General features: G+C 38.4%; 2 protein-coding genes across 2 annotated transcripts; one reads left to right on the top strand and one right to left on the bottom strand.

The window, feature by feature from the left end:
• The first annotated feature begins 363 nt into the window (after positions 1–363).
• On the top strand, positions 364–3093 carry LOC117625925 (pyruvate dehydrogenase E1 component subunit beta-3, chloroplastic-like). The gene is made up of 4 exons (XM_034357517.1): positions 364–655; positions 742–845; positions 970–1013; positions 1838–3093. Exons 1-4 carry the CDS (start codon positions 556–558, stop codon positions 2808–2810), a joined length of 1221 nt encoding a protein of 406 aa, XP_034213408.1. The 5' UTR covers positions 364–555; the 3' UTR covers positions 2811–3093.
• Positions 3094–13431: 10338 nt separating this feature from the next.
• Positions 13432–15889, bottom strand: LOC117625951 (9-cis-epoxycarotenoid dioxygenase NCED2, chloroplastic). Its single transcript, XM_034357553.1, has one exon. It carries the CDS (start codon positions 15753–15755, stop codon positions 13902–13904), a length of 1854 nt encoding a protein of 617 aa, XP_034213444.1. The 5' UTR covers positions 15756–15889; the 3' UTR covers positions 13432–13901.
• Positions 15890–17407: the final 1518 nt, after the last annotated feature.

The following is a 17407-nucleotide window of genomic DNA, read 5'->3' as shown; positions in this document are numbered from 1 at the left end:
CAAAATTTCGATTTAAACCGAGGTGGGCTTNCCAATTTAGAACCCAATAATTTGGGCCGTTTGATTCTCTAATGAATGGTATCACGTGAGCTGCACGTTGACATTAACGAGCTGCCTGTTTCGGTTGGTTAAGCTAGGCCACCAAATGGTGCCTCACACAAGAACAGCACCAACGGCAACTTTAATCCACACCATATAACCTCCTCCACAGCACTCTACACCCCCACTCACAACCTTCCACGTAACCCTTCTCAAACACACAGACCCAATCCCGTAATTTCCCCACCATTTCTCCCTCACGTGGCTCGTTCTCCACTATTGTAGTGCAACACCAGCATGCAGGGGATGAGAATGCCAGATGGAGGCGATGAAAACTAAGCGGGACGCTCTCTGAATGCAAAGCCCTCTCAATTAAATCGCCAAACCCATTTCTCAATCCCTCCGCCCAAATCCTCATATAAACTTGCTCTCTCGCTCCAATTCTTCTTCATTAGCTTCATTTTTTATTCAATTGGTTTCTTGGAATTTCAATTTCTGCTCGAGAATTAAAATTCAATGGCTACCGTCTCTCAGTGTTTTGGAGCTACTTCGGCTGCTATATCGGTCTCCTCCAACTCAAGGAAGCTTCACCTCCCTTCTCGTAGATCCCTCCCAGGTCTGCCCTGGTCCTCTTTAACCTTTTCTTCAGCGCCATTGATTTATTTATTTTTGTTTACTTATTTGCTCATTGATTTGATTCAGGGAGGAAAGTGAGCTTCTTTGTTGTCAGATCTGATGCCGGGGCTAAGTCGGGTCCGAATTCAAGAGCTCGTCGGGCCGATCAGCTAATTACCAATGCTGTTGCAGTTAATCATCTTTCTGTTTCTCTTTGAATTTTTTTTTCTTCTATTGATTTGAAAATTGTGTTGAATTTGTTATTCATAATGCGTGGAGTTCTGATTTTGCTTGTGGGTGTTTTTTTTTTTCTAGACAAAGGCTGATAGCGCTGCGGCTTCGACGGCATCGAAACCTGGGTATGTTTTATATTGTTGGGATTGCAAAGTTTCAGTTTTTTGCTTTTTCTTTGCTTGCTTGTGAGCTTTTGTTTTTGGCTAAACTTGATTCTCATGCATCACAAGTTCACATTTTTGCACTTATCAAACGTGTGGTTTTTGCCTGTAATTCAGTGTTAAGATTCAGTATCGGTATTGTAGGCGAGCATTAGCATGACATTTACACCTTGTCTGACTTTTTATTTCCAATTATTTGTTTTCTTCAATTGCTTAAGAGTAAAAATTTAAGCAATTGTAAAACAGGGTCTGTACATGACAAGATGAGAATTACATTTTCTACTGTGCGTAGATGCGAAAATTTGCAATCTTTTACATTGATGCTTGAGTCTCGACATGCCTGCAAAAGAAGTGTATTTGTTAGGTCCGCAATGAAGACATGCATTGTTTTTTACAATTTAGGATACTGTTTAGTATAAGAAGCTCATAATTTCCTTAATTAGATAAAAATATGAATAGTTGACAATCATGCTGGATGTGTCCTTGTAGGTTGACTTATATTTTGAATTGAAATGTAATGAATTTACTTTCTTTTTTTCCCTTTCCACTGCATATGGTCCCCTATGCATAAGCGGGTGTATCTTTATCTTGTGAGTTGGCACAATATCGTGTGTGTGCTATACTCCCTGCACTTATCTTTGCTTGAAATTGATGAGTAGGTTATGAAGTGATATATATATATATATATGGCCATGAGAACTACATCTACAGGATCATAGTATGGTTATGTTAGTTATTTGGTTCCTCTGTTACTCATTGAGTTGACAAGATAAGCATTCTTTCCTTAGGCACGAACTTCTGCTTTTTGAAGCCCTACGTGAAGGATTGGAAGAAGAGATGGCTAGGGATCCCACTGTATGTGTCATGGGTGAAGATGTGGGACACTATGGAGGATCGTACAAGGTGACCAAAGGCCTGGCTGATAAGTATGGAGATCTCAGGGTTCTTGATACTCCTATTGCTGAGAACTCCTTTACAGGTATGGGTATTGGAGCTGCCATGACTGGTCTGAGACCAATTATCGAGGGTATGAACATGGGATTTCTTCTTCTAGCCTTTAACCAGATCTCCAACAACTGTGGTATGCTCCACTACACTTCTGGGGGTCAGTTTAAAATTCCAGTAGTTATTCGTGGTCCTGGTGGAGTGGGAAGGCAACTTGGGGCTGAGCACTCGCAACGTCTAGAGTCCTATTTTCAGTCGATTCCTGGAATCCAAATGGTAGCATGCTCAACCCCTTACAATGCCAAAGGTTTGATGAAAGCTGCCATTCGAAGTGATAACCCAGTGATTCTTTTTGAGCATGTGTTGCTATACAATCTCAAGGAGAGAATTCCAGATGAAGAATATGTGTGTTCTCTTGAGGAAGCTGAGATGGTTAGGCCTGGGGAGCATGTCACTATATTGACGTACTCTCGGATGAGGTATCATGTTATGCAGGCTGCCAAAACTTTGGTGAATAAGGGTTATGATCCAGAAGTGATTGATATTAGGTCGTTGAAACCATTTGATCTTCACACAATAGGAAATTCAGTGAAGAAAACACACCGCGTGCTGATTGTCGAGGAGTGCATGCGGACGGGTGGAATTGGTGCTAGCTTGACTGCAGCAATCACTGAGAACTTCCATGATTATCTAGATGCCCCTATTATATGCCTGTCTTCACAGGATGTTCCCACTCCATATGCCGCAACATTGGAGGAAGTGACTGTTGTTCAACCTGCCCAGATTGTGACGGCAGTTGAGCAGCTCTGCCAGTAATTAGTGCAGCAGCATTAAGTTACGCCTCTTTCTAAGCAGCTTTTTCTAGCAATCTTAAGTTAATTTCAGATTTTGTTAGCAGTTTTGTGTTGTTCGAACTTGCAACTGTTCAAATTGGTCCAGGGTACTTTGTTTTTATTAATTATAATGGCATGTAAGAAGATCNCGTTTATCTTGTAGAACGTTTTGAACTATGGATTGTTAATTGAAATTTACCCATGTAATAGATAGGTCAAATTGAGAAATTGAGTATGAGATGGTTATCCAAGACCTGTTGATTTTATCTTTTTAACTGCACTGATTGGAATATTCCGGTGAAACTCCAGGGACGGTTGAATTGCACCCTCTCTAATTATACAGCAGCCCAAGCAAATAACTCTAGGAGGCACCTTCTACAATAAACAAGCAAACGGTGTAGTTGCTGTTGCACATTCCAAAACTATAGATCTAACATAACATTATGGTATGAACCAAACATGATTTTTCATTTCTCATCTCCTTGGAAAAAGACATGGCAATTCATTTCCTATGAGTTCCTTTTCACGAACCAAACGCCTCCTTACCACCTTACCAGACATGGTTATTAGCAGGGTGAAATACCTTGCTTCCTCTTGATTTCTCATTAAATTCTTTCTGTGAACCAAATGGGGCCTTGAGGTCTTCTGTAGAACATTTTATCATTTATATAGAGCGAAATGCACCTAAGCTTTGAGGAAAGGAAACTGGCACTACTTCGTGAGCCTCCCTATTACCCCTCATTGTAGTCGAGACCCTATCTCTTAACCGTGAGATCAAATTAGTTAGTTGTTGGATCAAATTGGTTAGCCTAATCCAACGATTAAGAGATAGGGCCTCATCTAAGGGCCATATATAAGGCTCTCACTATAGAAATCTTGCACTATAGTCTCCCTGCTTAGTGAGGTTATGCCCTCCTTTGGGACTATATATAACTTGGGATTACTAGGCCTGACTAGGGTTCTCTTTTCATTTAGTGGGCCTTATAAGATGGGCCGACCAAAAGGCCTGCTGTGGCCGGGTGAGTCAATTGCACGCCATGTCAAGATCACTATCTCTGCAATTGTTGTACTGTTTGCATGCAACCACGAAGATATCAGAATTAGAACTTATGTGAATGTTTTAATCTCCATTTAAACTTATAAAGCATTCTTTTGGTAAGTTGTAATTCTAATAAACAGAAATGGAATTACATCGATTGATAGATTTGAGTTAAACTTGTCATCAGTGATAATGTTTTTGCCCATGCATGTATGTGAAGTTATTTCTTAACATGCCAAATTGCCTAGTGGATACTGCTTCTCATGTGAATATTCATGCCCAAAATCCAGGAAAGGGATCCTTCCACGGATTGTTTGTTATTTTATTGCTTTCTAAATCTGCAGCAAAATCTGCCCATGTGGAATGGTTGGAACAAAATCAGAGAGCTGCCTAGATTAACGCCATAATTATTATTATTATTATCATTCTCTTATAATTAATATATCCCATATCGCAATGCCTAACCTATGGGGATTAAATTAATGATATTGCTAGCTATTTGTTTGTTTGTGGTAGTTTACAGATACTTATAAAGATATGGTTGGTTTTCCTGTCTAATTAAAATCATCGATTAACGTTAATCTAATGTAATTAGTTGAACCAGACAGACAATTGACAAACATCTCAGCCCTAGCTACTAATGATGATTTTGATCCTCATAAAAGCATGTTTAAAGATGTCCCCATGGAACACATGAACATGGGCATGCTTTGTTATCTGCTAGCACACNTGTACAGGGCCTAAGCCTATGCCTATGCCTAGCCACTAGTGCGATGTGATTCTTCGCTCTTATTAATTTCTTTGCCTGGTAGATCAAGGAAACAAATTAAAGAGCTTTAGGTTTCGAACCATATGCATGAACATATACATATCAGTATTAATATGGCCATCCACCATGCATTTTTTGGGCACAGATGTTTCTGTTTTGTCTTCTAGTTTTAAGGATGCCTGTTTTTTCAGACTTGGCGCCGCCTAAATGTTCATTTAATTGCAACCATGTGGACGGAGGAATCGGATTTTGGAATGGGGTGAGTTGGCATCAGATTTTTGGATATGATATGTTCTTTGTGTGCCAAACTTTTGGCATTAATCTGCAGATATTATCATCACAATTGGATATGATATGTTCTTTGCCATATAGGCTTTGGCATTTTGCAGTCATTCATGTCTTAGTAAACGTGGTTCTCCTTCTGCCTTAAGTCTGCAATGTTAAACAAGCGTAACTTTCCAGACATCATGTATGAGTTCCACCTTGTAAATGTCCTGCATTATTTCTTTGCAAGCTGCCCTTAATGCTCAGCATATATATGCAAACCAGTAAGTTATGACAATAACTGAAACTTTGATGGTATTCGAACTGAACAATTCTCGTTCATGAGATTTGAACTCGTAACTTCCTCCAATAACTGAAACTTTGATGGTATTCGAACTGAACAATTCTCGTTCATGAGATTTGAACTCGTAACTTCCTCCAACAAAGTAAAGAGTAGAGTACATAAGCGCTAATATAAATATACGAGGTGGACTTTTGAATAGTCATGTTGTGAATGTTGTGTGCATGTGGCTCAGTGGATGAGGCACAATGTGGATATGGGGAACCAATGAAAACATGACACCTTGACCCTATATGAAAATGACCCTAAATATCCATGACATGCGCAATGGGGGCCATGCCATCGTTGTCCCTCTAGCTCCATCTCCAGCATTATTATTCTGTAATAATCTGTAGATCATGACATAGTTGGCTTGGCCCAGACAGCAATCGGGATATAGATGGAGGCACTGACTGGATGGAAAGCAATGTGATCCACTTTGTTTTGTGAGGTCTAATTCAGAGTGTCAACCTCCCTTAATTAATTTTTCTTTTGGGATTGGATATGGTATGGAATAAATAAAGGGCCCTAGTATGTGACAACTGAAATTTATGCTTGTGGGCGTGAGAGTAATTGGCACATCAAAATTGATCATTTGGTAGCATTCACTTCCAGATAATTGCTGAAAATAACATTTATAGCAATTGACTAAGCTTCTCTTCTTCTTCCTTTTTTTTATCTGTGTTTGCTCTACGACTCTGTCTTCACTACTAGATCATAGTAGAGTCTATTTTTCAAATGTTATTGTCACACCTTCACGTAATGTTATAAATTTCATTGTTGTTCTAACATGGTTATTTATTTATTAACTATTAGCACCTAATAAGGTCATAAGTTCAATTTCCCCTTCTTCTCATATCTCTTGTATCAAAAATACTATATCTTAGATCTAGAATATATCAATCATGTCGTTCGCTCATATTAGAACGAATGTATTAGTAACATTTATGAGAGTATGACACAATCACACTGAAAAATTGAGTCAAGGCTAATTGATTAGGCCATTATATAATGATAGAATAAGCATGTTCACCTGCTTATGGTAAGTGTGGCAGCAGAATACCTACCTGAGCACAACATGTAGAAAGGGTATATATACGTATGAGTCATATCCTGTGAGCTCGTCCACAATGTTTAACTTGTATCCATCAATTCTTCATTATTGTTATTATAATTGTTAATAATCTTGCTTTTCCTTCTTCTACGTATGTGTCTATACATATACACACACAATTTTGAATATATAAAGGGTTGGAAGTCCGCATTTTTAGGATCTGCATTCACTTTTTTCAACAAAACATGCACGTTTTCGTAGTTGTAATTGGTAATCACAGTGATGATGATGATGATGGTTGTGGTGACCAAGATAAAAACATTCACATTCATTGAGTGGAACAAACTATAATAATAAAAGCATATACTCTCATTGGGAGACTTGGGGCCAAAGTTATCAATGTAGAGTATATATGACTGCTTAGCCTAATATGTGAATTGCTTGCTCTATAATAATATGTTGAAGTTAAGACATTTAATCTAATATCAATTGGAAAAGGGACAGAACCAACATAAAAACATTCGCACCCATGTTTTGAAATAATGAAAACTATAATAATAAAAGCATGTGCGACTGTTCAGCCTGATACGTGAATTGCTTGCTTTGATAACATGTTGAAGTTAAGACATTCAACTCAAAATCAATTCACAACAAGGATGAGAATGAATATTTTGTATGCTGTAAAGCAAGACTTAACAATTTTGATGTAGGATATATATATGATTCAATATGATGCAGACCATGTCCATGGAATAGGTTAATAATTGGATACATTGTGAAGAGAGTCCCTCTACGACGAACACATGGCTCTAGTTGATCATGAGTCATCGAGTCACTGAGTCATCATCATAAACAACCAATTAATTTCCAGGTTCATAGGTTTTGGAAACATGGGGTTCCAATTTTCCTAGACATTATGCAAGTTTTGTTTGGGTTTAAGAGGAACTTGGTCCACAAGAGAACCGATACCAAATATGTTGCTGATGAATGGATGACGTACATCAATCCATTTGTTTGCAGTGATGATCAATCTGTTATGTCACGCACTGGAAACCTGGAGAGGGAGGGCCATGCTGTAGCCGTCTTCGATTTCAGATAGAAATAATTAACCCTACACATGGCTCAATATTTGCTCGACACGTACCCGGATGTTTGCATATACACATGCTGTCTCTTATTCTCCAAACCATTGGGAATTAGTTTCATTTTTGAAGAAAATATGGACCATGCTGCAGCTGAGGAGGAAGCAGGTGCGAGCTTTATTATTAGGATTAACTACATTTTACTCCCTTTAGGTTTAGGGTCACTATCGAAATGGGCTTTGGAGTTTCAATTTCATCATCATTATGAAACCCAACGTTTTTAAATTTGACCAAATTATTCACTTCATCAACTTCACCGTTTGATTTTTTTTGTTAAATTAATGACGTGTCTAGTAGGATAATCACTTTTATGATGATGTGTAAAAGAAATTTCTTTTATTGTTTTCACATGGTGTGCGTAATTTGATAACAATTTAACATATAAAATCAAACAGTGAAGTTGACGGAGTGCGTAATTTGAACATATTTTAAAAAGTTAGGTTTCATAATGATGAAATTGAAACCTCGGGACCAATTTTGATAATGACCCTAACCTGGAGGGAGTAATCCTTATAATCACTATTATTATTTTAAAAAATTGTTATAAGTTCGACTAATATATGAGCATCCAAGATAAGCTGTGGTTGTGGATGTGGTAGAGATGGATGGATGAAGATGGTGGTGACAGTGCTGCTCGTACGTATGCACTTAATCATGCAATATTATATAATGCCACAGGCTTTTGTGATCTCATGCAAGGCCTTAGCTTATGGATGGATGGATGGATGATGATGGTGGTGACAGTGCTGCTCGTGCGTTTCAATTGATGCTTATTAGAATCATAAAAAGAATAAGGCTCACTGTCTCTTATCTTAGTATAATTAACTATATACATAAATATATATAGCTACCTAGTGATCACTGCACAAGCAATACACACTTTGGTAATACTTTTTTGTTATTTAAATCGGTTCTTCTTGTCCATGGCGGCCATGACTTAAGGATATGGAGGGGTTCATGGGATTAAGGTTTCTTTTCTGAGCTTATTATTTTGCCTTATCCTTTGAAACACATCACAAAAGTTGGGTAATGGAATTGAGTGATGAAGTAACAGTGGCCACTCCCCCACTTCTCTCGATCAGGTCCCCTCCTCTATTGTCAATAAATCATATTGCTACAATGCGGGTGATTTTACCAAATTATATTAGCATATCACGTGATGTATCAAATAACTATGATTTATAACGAGTTCACAATTTCAAATTTCAAATTGAACATGTGTTCCCGTCACACACAAAAACTACTTACTCACTAGTTATCATAATAAGTTTCAGTTGGAGTTAAGGGTTCTAATCATTTCCTAAAGTAATAGTAGTAATTAATTAATAAAAGAGGTGGAGCTATATAGGTATAATTGAACATGACATAGGAAAGAGAATTAATGTGCTTTCTTGTTAACTACAATTGAACACGACCACAAGAAAGCTTGATTATTATATTAAGCATAGATTAATGATAATGGTCCTGTTTAAAACATATTTAACTATAAAATAAAGTGTTTATATTATACAATATAATAAAAATATACATCACACAGTTCGTCACAGTCCACAACTCACGACTAATCTGTTCTTTGTTCCACTCCCACTTGGTTGAGTTGAGCTATCTGTCTACTTACGTTCTGGGAAAGCAGGGACGTGTGTGCTGCTGCTACACACACACATACTTGAGAGAGAGAGAGAGAGAGAGAGAGAGAGAGAGAGAGAGAGAGAGAGAGATTCCAATTATATACTGAGTTTTCAGCCTTATGTGAGGGAAAAGCAACACCTGCCTGCCAATGGCGGCCATTGTCGATATCATACACGACCACTAGCTTACTTCTTTCTCTTTTTATATTTAGAGCTTTTTCGATTTTCTTCTTCTTTTTATTTGTTTTTCCAAGTTTGACCCATATGCCTTAATTTATTTTTGTGACTCTTTTCTTGGATGCTTCTTCACTGGTTTTCGGCTTCTAGTCTTTGAATCACATGGGTTTCACATGTTCTGCATGTGTGTAGAGGCCAGAAAACGTTCGTTCGAATTTGGTCATTTTCTTGAATTTGAATTCAATTGTCTTTTCTTTCATCAGGATTTAATTGGTATCTTTCTCCATACCGAATACTAGTGATTAAATAAATAATTAGTTTTTCTAATTGTAAATCGAGGGTCATTAATCAAGAGCTGAGCTATCCTTGTGCTTCCATCAGAAAAACCTTGACAATATTTTGTTACTAAATCAAAAGAGGTCTCAAGTTCAATTCTCATCACATTACTCGTGTTACATAATATAACTAAATAGAGGACTAAAGTGGGTTGTAGCCCAAGTAGCTCTTTGAAAAAACTTTAATTATATATATAGATAAAAATAAAACTATACAGGTACAACCCGTTAAAATATAAATTCAAAATTTAACTAATTCACCTATCAAAAAATTCATAGTTCTGCTATTGTCGTATTAATAATAAAACCTTGTCGCACTCTATTCATTTTCTGAACAATTTGATTCCATTTGTCATCTTATGTAGAGGCTTGAACTTTTGAGTCACATTTCAAGAAATTTTAAAGTACTTGTTTTTTCCAAGGTTCTATTCCATTATATTAATAATGTTGCAGGTAATAGTGGGGGCCAGAGATCTAAGAACATTTCAAAGTATTCTGAAGAGTAGACAATAATATAAAAATAAATAGACAAAAAAGGGTCGTGATACCCAGTAATTTATTACAAATATATACTTTGTTGTTGTTGGTTTCCAAATCCAAATCCAAATCCTTTTTATTGTTGGCTTGGAAATGGCACACACACTTCCAGTGCACCACTTAAAAATCTTACGACTGACAACACAGCAAGCAGCTAGCTAGGGTTTTGCAGAAGAAGATGGTGATCACTTCATTGCCGACAAAGAAGACAGAATCTTCCCAAGTTTCAAAAGCTATAGCTAGCTTCCATATATACCATACGACTGCTCTGCTCGCCTGGCTAGGGCTAGGGATTATTACCAACAGACAGACAACAAGCATGTGTCTAAAGTGAAGCCAGTCATCTTTTTAAAAGTCCACTCATGCATACCACGACAATAACAAATTAATTTACTGCATGCTTCTTTTTTATTCTTACTCCATCATTACAATTTTGACATACCATAAATAAGATACTTGCATTTACAACCATTAATCAAATAATTTTCCCTTGATTAAGACGTTTGATTAATGGACTAATTAAAAATGCATATAGTGGAAATCAAATTAGCATCAAATTAATAGTGTGTTTACTAATCAGAAATTGGAATTAGAATCAAGAACTGAATTCCAATTATGGAAGATTCTTGGGTAAGGCTACTCAGTTAGACCGACGACCGAGCCCTATGTATAGAGAAACTCGCCTAATCCCCGAAGACATTTCCCGGTTTTTGTACTGGTTACACTTTTCCTATAAATAAAATTCTATCGCTATTCTCTCAACAACAAAAAAAAGTAAGTGGGACTGACATAAAATCAAGAATTGAATTTCTCACTTGGGTGGGATGTTGTATTCTAACTCCTATAGAACTAATCCATTATGAATTCATATTTTGTACCCATTATTTCCTCACACAATTTTAATAATTTCAAATTTGACATACTTTAACCCAACAACGAGGACATTTTAGTAATTTGCACTACTCTAACCCAAATTCCATATGGTTTAATAAACAACTTCAATGGGAATTCAGAATCAAATTCTTCTCAATCTAACTCCTCATCAATTCAATTCTTCTTAATCTGATTATGAATTAATAAACAAGTCTCTAACTCTAATTAAGCAAATGGCCACAGCCTAGAGGGAACACAACAATTTTCTTTAACTAAATTAAAAAAAATGGGGCAAGAAGAGTCATAATTAATGCCAGAGTCCCACATCCAATTACAAAACAAAACATCTTTGACATTATAAGGAACTGGGGATGTTGAGAAAAACATAACATTTGAATAATGGCTAACCACCCTGCTGCTCGTGTCCCCAATATCTGTCTTTCATGAGTGTGATCGTGATAGAAGGGGGAGAGACTTTGTGCATATAATATAAAATGGCTCATGCTTTTTGTGTGGGGATTTTTAGTTTGTATTACGGTCGGTCGAGTTTTCTTCATTAGGTGACAAAGCCTCCCCTGCAGCATCCATCATCCATCATCCGTATGATTAATTTATTCACATGTACGGTAAAATTTCGAATAAATTGACTGTCAATCTGAATTGCACGTTTAACTTATCTAATTATTCAAATGTATTTATAATGCACCTCACCACTCACTCACTTATAGTATTTGGAAGTGCATCGATGCGTCATAACAGCACTAGCTAGTAACACCATTTTCAGTTTCCTAATAAGGTACTATTATCCGTAGCTAATTATTAAGAGTTCGTTTTCAAGCAATTAGAAGAAGGGCAACTATCCATATATATATATTATGTGGACCAGTGGCGGAGCCACTCTTAGACCTAGAGTGGCCCTGGGCCCCCCAAATTTTTATATCTTTCTCTATTATATTATATATAACATATAGAATTTGTAATAAACTACTTATAATTTAAGTTAAAGTTCCCTCTAAAACAAATTAGACATGACTAAAATAGAAATGTTTTGCTCTAAACATATAATCATTGAATACTTAGGTATTTTATATACTTGTATTTTTACTTTGGCCCCTCTAACTTTACAATTCTAGCTCCGCCCCTGATGTGGACGCTATGTATTTTGTACTATTCATCTTTGTCTTTCTGCTTGTTTATAATATCATCTACACGATAATAACAGACATTCAAATAAGAGAATAATGTACGGACATCCAAATCTATCACTATTGAAAATGGACTAAGAAAAGTCATCTTTTACTTTTATATATATAAAAAAAAGTAAAAGATGATATTTCTTAGTCCATTTCCAATAGTGATAGATTTGGAAGCAAAGACAGGAACTTTTAGACAAAACCTCTCTATGATAAAGTTAAGTGGGACTTTTTGTTCCCCCACCCCTACTTTGATGTAACTTTCACTGCCCATAAACATCTTTTGCAAAGTTATGGCTCCCATTGATTCTCCGGCAAAATATGAATAAAATGCCTTTTGAATATATATATATAAAATAAAATGACCCTAGCTATATGCATAATTTTTGTATTTAAATAAAGGAATTAATAGAGCTGCATGTGGGGTTTCACTATCACCACTTTCCACAGGGTAAGTAAACATATGTGCAAATACAGAAACTATTCAATACGTATCCGTGGAGGACCATGTTATCAACGTCATGTGGTCATCGTCCTTATAATACAACAACAGTACAATTAAAAGGAAACAACAATACAAAATTGTTTTAACTTGGTAATAATTTGACATACGATGTGGTTTATTATATGTATTCATCACTAATTATTATCTATCGTGTACGCATGAGCTATCAGCAAGAATTCACGTTGTACGTTATCTTATCAGAGACAAGATATTTTCTGTAATGTATCATTAGTTGTCTTGCAAACCCGATAATCATTGATCCATGTTAGTCATAGGAATCATGTTCGAAGATTTGGTTTTTAGCCAATAATTAGATTACGTTGTGTGGACTAGATTGCAAGAGTTCTTCCATGAAAGCTAATTATGTTCGAATGGGATTAAGAGAAGCCATGCAGAAACTAGGCAATTCCATACCTCCTCTCTCTCCTCTGTTCTTGCCCAAAGGTTAGGCGTTGATGTTGGCTTCGACCGTGGTTAATTGGTCGGGGGAAAAGGCCAAAAAAGCTTTGGAACCGACCGTTGGGTTGGTGGGTATTTCGGGCTTTGTGCTGACAATGAATTCAAAATGTTCCCGGGCTGCCCGGTTCAACTCGGGTAAACCCTAAAGTAAAAGTCATTGGAATTGCAAATGAAACATGAATAGTCAACAATTGGTCAACCTAATTATTGTCGGTCGGATACAATTTGCAAAAGTAAGAATCATATATATATATATATATATATATATATATACAAAACGCCAACCATGTTACGTAAAACTGTAAATTTCTTACTCATTTACAACAGAGCAAAAGCTGAGAGAGGAGAGAGGAGAGAGGAGAGAGGAGAGAGAGAGATCTTCTCCATTAATATAATATTACACTGAAAGAAGAAGAAGAAGAAGAAGAAGAAACATAAACTTCGACCAAAAAAAGAAAAAGAAACATAAACCAGCTGAGCTCGCAAAAGCTAACTACAGTCCAAAAGCTACAAGCTGGTTCATGACGATCAAAAAAAGTTACAGTCACCAAAACAAAGAAGACTGTAAAAAAAAAACGTTACAAGCTAAGCTACAGCCTAACAAAAACAAAAAAGTTGTTAGGGTTTTAAATATTCCAGGAGAAATCCCGGGGACCATTTCTCTCTCTACCATCCCTCTGGTAATTTTCTCCCTTCCTATTTTCGCCGCCACCACTAACAGCAGCAAAACCACCAAGCACTATTAAACAGTCGGCTAGGCTATGCCTGATTTGCCAAGTCCTTTGATTCTATAAACGTCCCATGAAATCCGTACGGGACCCTTGATGGTAATTTCACCGTCGCTTCCAGTTTCAAATTTACCGCATTCACAATCTGGAGCTCCGATTTCCAAGTTTTTTCATCGTGCACAAAAGTCATTATGTACCCGTCGTCCTCCGATGAACCCAATTCCGTATTCGGGACAAAAAACGGCTCGCCGCCGTACTTTTTATCACCGTATATAAATTTTTTTACCTCTCCGGTAGAAACATCCACCTTCGCGAAGCCCGACACTTTCGGCCACGGCTCCGCAATTGCGAGGTACGCGAACCGGGTTTTCCTCCCGAGCCTGTTCCGGTTCACCATTCCCGCCTCCAAATTCACATGCTCCGATTCCGACAGAATCGCCCTCCGTGTCGACTCGCCGGTTTTCAAATTGAGCCTGATTTCGGACAGCACGCTCTTGAGGCTCTCGTCGCATTCGTTGAAGATGGAGTCCGGCGGCGTCATGCAGGACCCGATCACGACAACCTCGTCTGACTCGGTCTCCTCCCACGCGTTCCACAGGTGGAAGCAGAACGTGTCGGGGGAGTCCACCCACACCAGGTCGTCAGCGTTTTTGGCATTCTTCTTGAGAATTCCGAATCTCGACATCTTGTCCTTGTCATAGATCACGGGGGAGCCTCCCGTGATCATCTCCTGCAGCTTGAACACCACCTGCTGGTCCGGGATTACCACGTAATTTTCTGTGATCGCAAAGTCGTGCATCATGGTGGGCCCCGCTAGGGGGATTTCGACGTCTGGGGATTTTGTGCCGTCTGGAGAGACTTGGAAGTACTTGAGATACGGTTTCTGAACGACGTCGTAGCTGAGGGCGAAGAGGGAGCCGGATTCCGGGTCGACCTTCGGGTGGGCGATCATTGTGGACCCTAGCTGGCTGTTGAAATCGTAACGACCGACCGTTTCGAGGTCGCCGGATTTCTTGACTCGCACCTGGTACGGCAAGTCGTCCTCCGACATGGCCAGCAGCCGGCCGTTGTGATAGACCAGACCGGCGTTCGCGACGCCAGTGCCGTGGTTTTTGTCGACGAGGCCTAAAACCCCACGTGCGTAAAATAAGAGGAGGCGGGCGATGCCGGAGTGTCCGTGGAGCTCGCCGATGGCCTTGGGGAAAACGGGTCGCCCGAACTCGCGTTCTTGGACTAGTCTCTGGGTTTCGGTGAACCGGCAGGCGTAACTGGCCGACCCGGAGTCTATGGTGACGGCGTGCACCATGCCGTCACCGTCGAACAAGTGGTGGCCGGCGACAGGCTCAAATAAAGGGTTGGCGCCGTTACGGACGTAGACGCCGTTAATGCATTCTGGGATGGTGCCGGTTATGGGTAGGGAGTGGCGGACAGGTTGCTCCGGCACTGGAGCGTAGTTTCCGGCGATTTGGACTCGTGGGTCAGAGGTTTTGGGAAGTGGGTTTTGGCGCTCGCGGGAGACCAAGGCGCCTTCGAGCATGTCTATGGCCATGGCTGCCCCTTTCTGTAGTAAATTCCACTGTGGAGGTTGGTGATGATGGCGGGTGCTGTTGTTGGGTTTTGGAGAAGTGGCTTCCTTGGTAATAATTGGTTGATTATAAGGTTGGTTTGGGAAGTGAAGAACCGAGGGAGATTGTAAAGCACAGTGAATGCTGGTGGTTCTGCGAGTTGCTGCTTTGGGGTGTGTTTTTCTCAAGGAGATGGACCTTTTTGGGAAGCCCATAGGATCCACTAGAGAAGAAGAGGAGGAAGAGAGGAGAGTGTGAGGCATTTGGGCTGTAGAGGTAGCCCAACTATTAGAGTTGGGTGCTTTTCCAAGAGCAGCCATAGCTGTGTTGTGTATGTATGTATGCACGCAACGTGTTTGTGTTTTTGCTTCAGATAAAGATTTGCTCTCTCGGATTCGAATTTTGAAGAAGCGAAGAGAAGAGAGAGAGAAAGAGAAAGCGAATGAGGGAGGGAGTGAGGTCTGGGGAGAAAGGAAGAGGAAATGTGGAGTATAAATAGAGTTGTGGGGAGGGAGGTTAAAAGAAGAAGTGTTCGCTTGTGAGGGACGGAGGGTCCAGTCCACCTCAGACATCTTAAGAGAAGGCCACGTATAGTGTTGGATTGGTGGAAAGGGCAATTGGGGATTGACATTCGAGAGAGGGTCCAATCCCAATTTTATTTTTATTTTTATTTTCCAAACAAAAAGAAAAATATTATATATAAAAAAAACATTGTAATATAATAAATCATAACCATAAGTTTAAATTGAAATAGAAGGGGAATCTAAAAAATAGGTTATAATTGGATGGGGTCTTGGAATTAGGAACCAATAAAAAAATAAGAGCAAACATTATATATACATACCCACAAAAATAGAAAAAAAAATAGTGTGAAAAACACATAAATGGAGATAGTGAGCAGTAGTCATCTCCACTCCATGTCCAAGTGATGCCCTTTTTTTTTAATGCAACTCCGCGTACCTCCCTCTTGAGGACTCATGAGTCATATAGTTGGTTTGGTTACCCTACCCCACGTGGCCGCTTTCTGCTCTCTTTCCACCATTAAAATCTTGGTCAAATCACTTGCCCCCCACATCTCTCCCCCACATCACACGCATATATACATTTCTTCTTATATACGGACGTCATGACGTTCTTCTCATGTTCTAAAGTTATTATTGTATAGATGCTATTATAATATAGAAAAAAGTAGAGATAACAAGTGAAAAATATAGGGTGTCCACATGATAATAATGTCAACGTCTACATAAAAGAAAATCTATATATATAATATATATTATATTATAATCTAAAAATAATGTTAATGATGCCACATTTTAGATTACATTAGTTAAAAATATAAAGTGATTGTTGATATGTTATTTAAACAATTTGTCATAACAACAACTACACAAGTTAATTAATGACTCGTTTAGAGTAGTGTTTTCTAAGAAAGAACGCATGATGATAAGTGTTTTTGCTATAAGTGCTTTTATTAGTAAAACAACATAAACTTCATTAAAAAATGTCGGTACTTTTCTATAAACATTTAAAAGTGTTTATTAAAGAAGAACTATCCCCACTAAAAAGTGATTTATTACTACTTCGAAAAATACTGCCAAACAAACCCCAAACTACTACGATTTCTTTAGCATTTTTCACTACCCATTGTCGATGAACATATTATGAATATGAGGGCTGTCATGGTCTATTTCATGCTCTGTATCAACATCCATGGCCCCCTATATATGTCACTAGCACGTTCCCGCTACCCATTTTCTTGTTATTTATGTTGTGCCCATTGATTTAATCCAATACTTTCTTTTTGTCATACATATCATATAGTTTTTGTTTCTTTACATTTTAAAATCCCAACCGAATTGCCAATATGGGTTGGTTCAGTTGATAAAATGCGAGCTGTGCATTGAGTCCCAACCAAGTTCGATACCCATTACTAGCAGGCCCATGTTGATGGTTAATCTAGAAAATGTCC

Source organism: Prunus dulcis, chromosome 4 (assembly GCF_902201215.1).
Source record: "Prunus dulcis chromosome 4, ALMONDv2, whole genome shotgun sequence".
NCBI lineage: Eukaryota > Viridiplantae > Streptophyta > Magnoliopsida > Rosales > Rosaceae > Prunus > Prunus dulcis.
This window is presented reverse-complemented; position numbering and strand designations above follow the sequence as displayed.

Coding starts and splice junctions, on each gene's coding strand:
- LOC117625925 (XM_034357517.1), top strand. CDS start 556: ATGGCTACCGTCTCTCAGTGTTTTGGAGCTACTTCGGCTGCTATATCG. Junction 656..741: donor TTCTCGTAGATCCCTCCCAG/GTCTGCCCTGGT, acceptor GATTTGATTCAG/GGAGGAAAGTGAGCTTCTTT. Junction 1,014..1,837: donor TCGACGGCATCGAAACCTGG/GTATGTTTTATA, acceptor TTCTTTCCTTAG/GCACGAACTTCTGCTTTTTG.
- LOC117625951 (XM_034357553.1), bottom strand. CDS start 15,755: ATGGCTGCTCTTGGAAAAGCACCCAACTCTAATAGTTGGGCTACCTCT.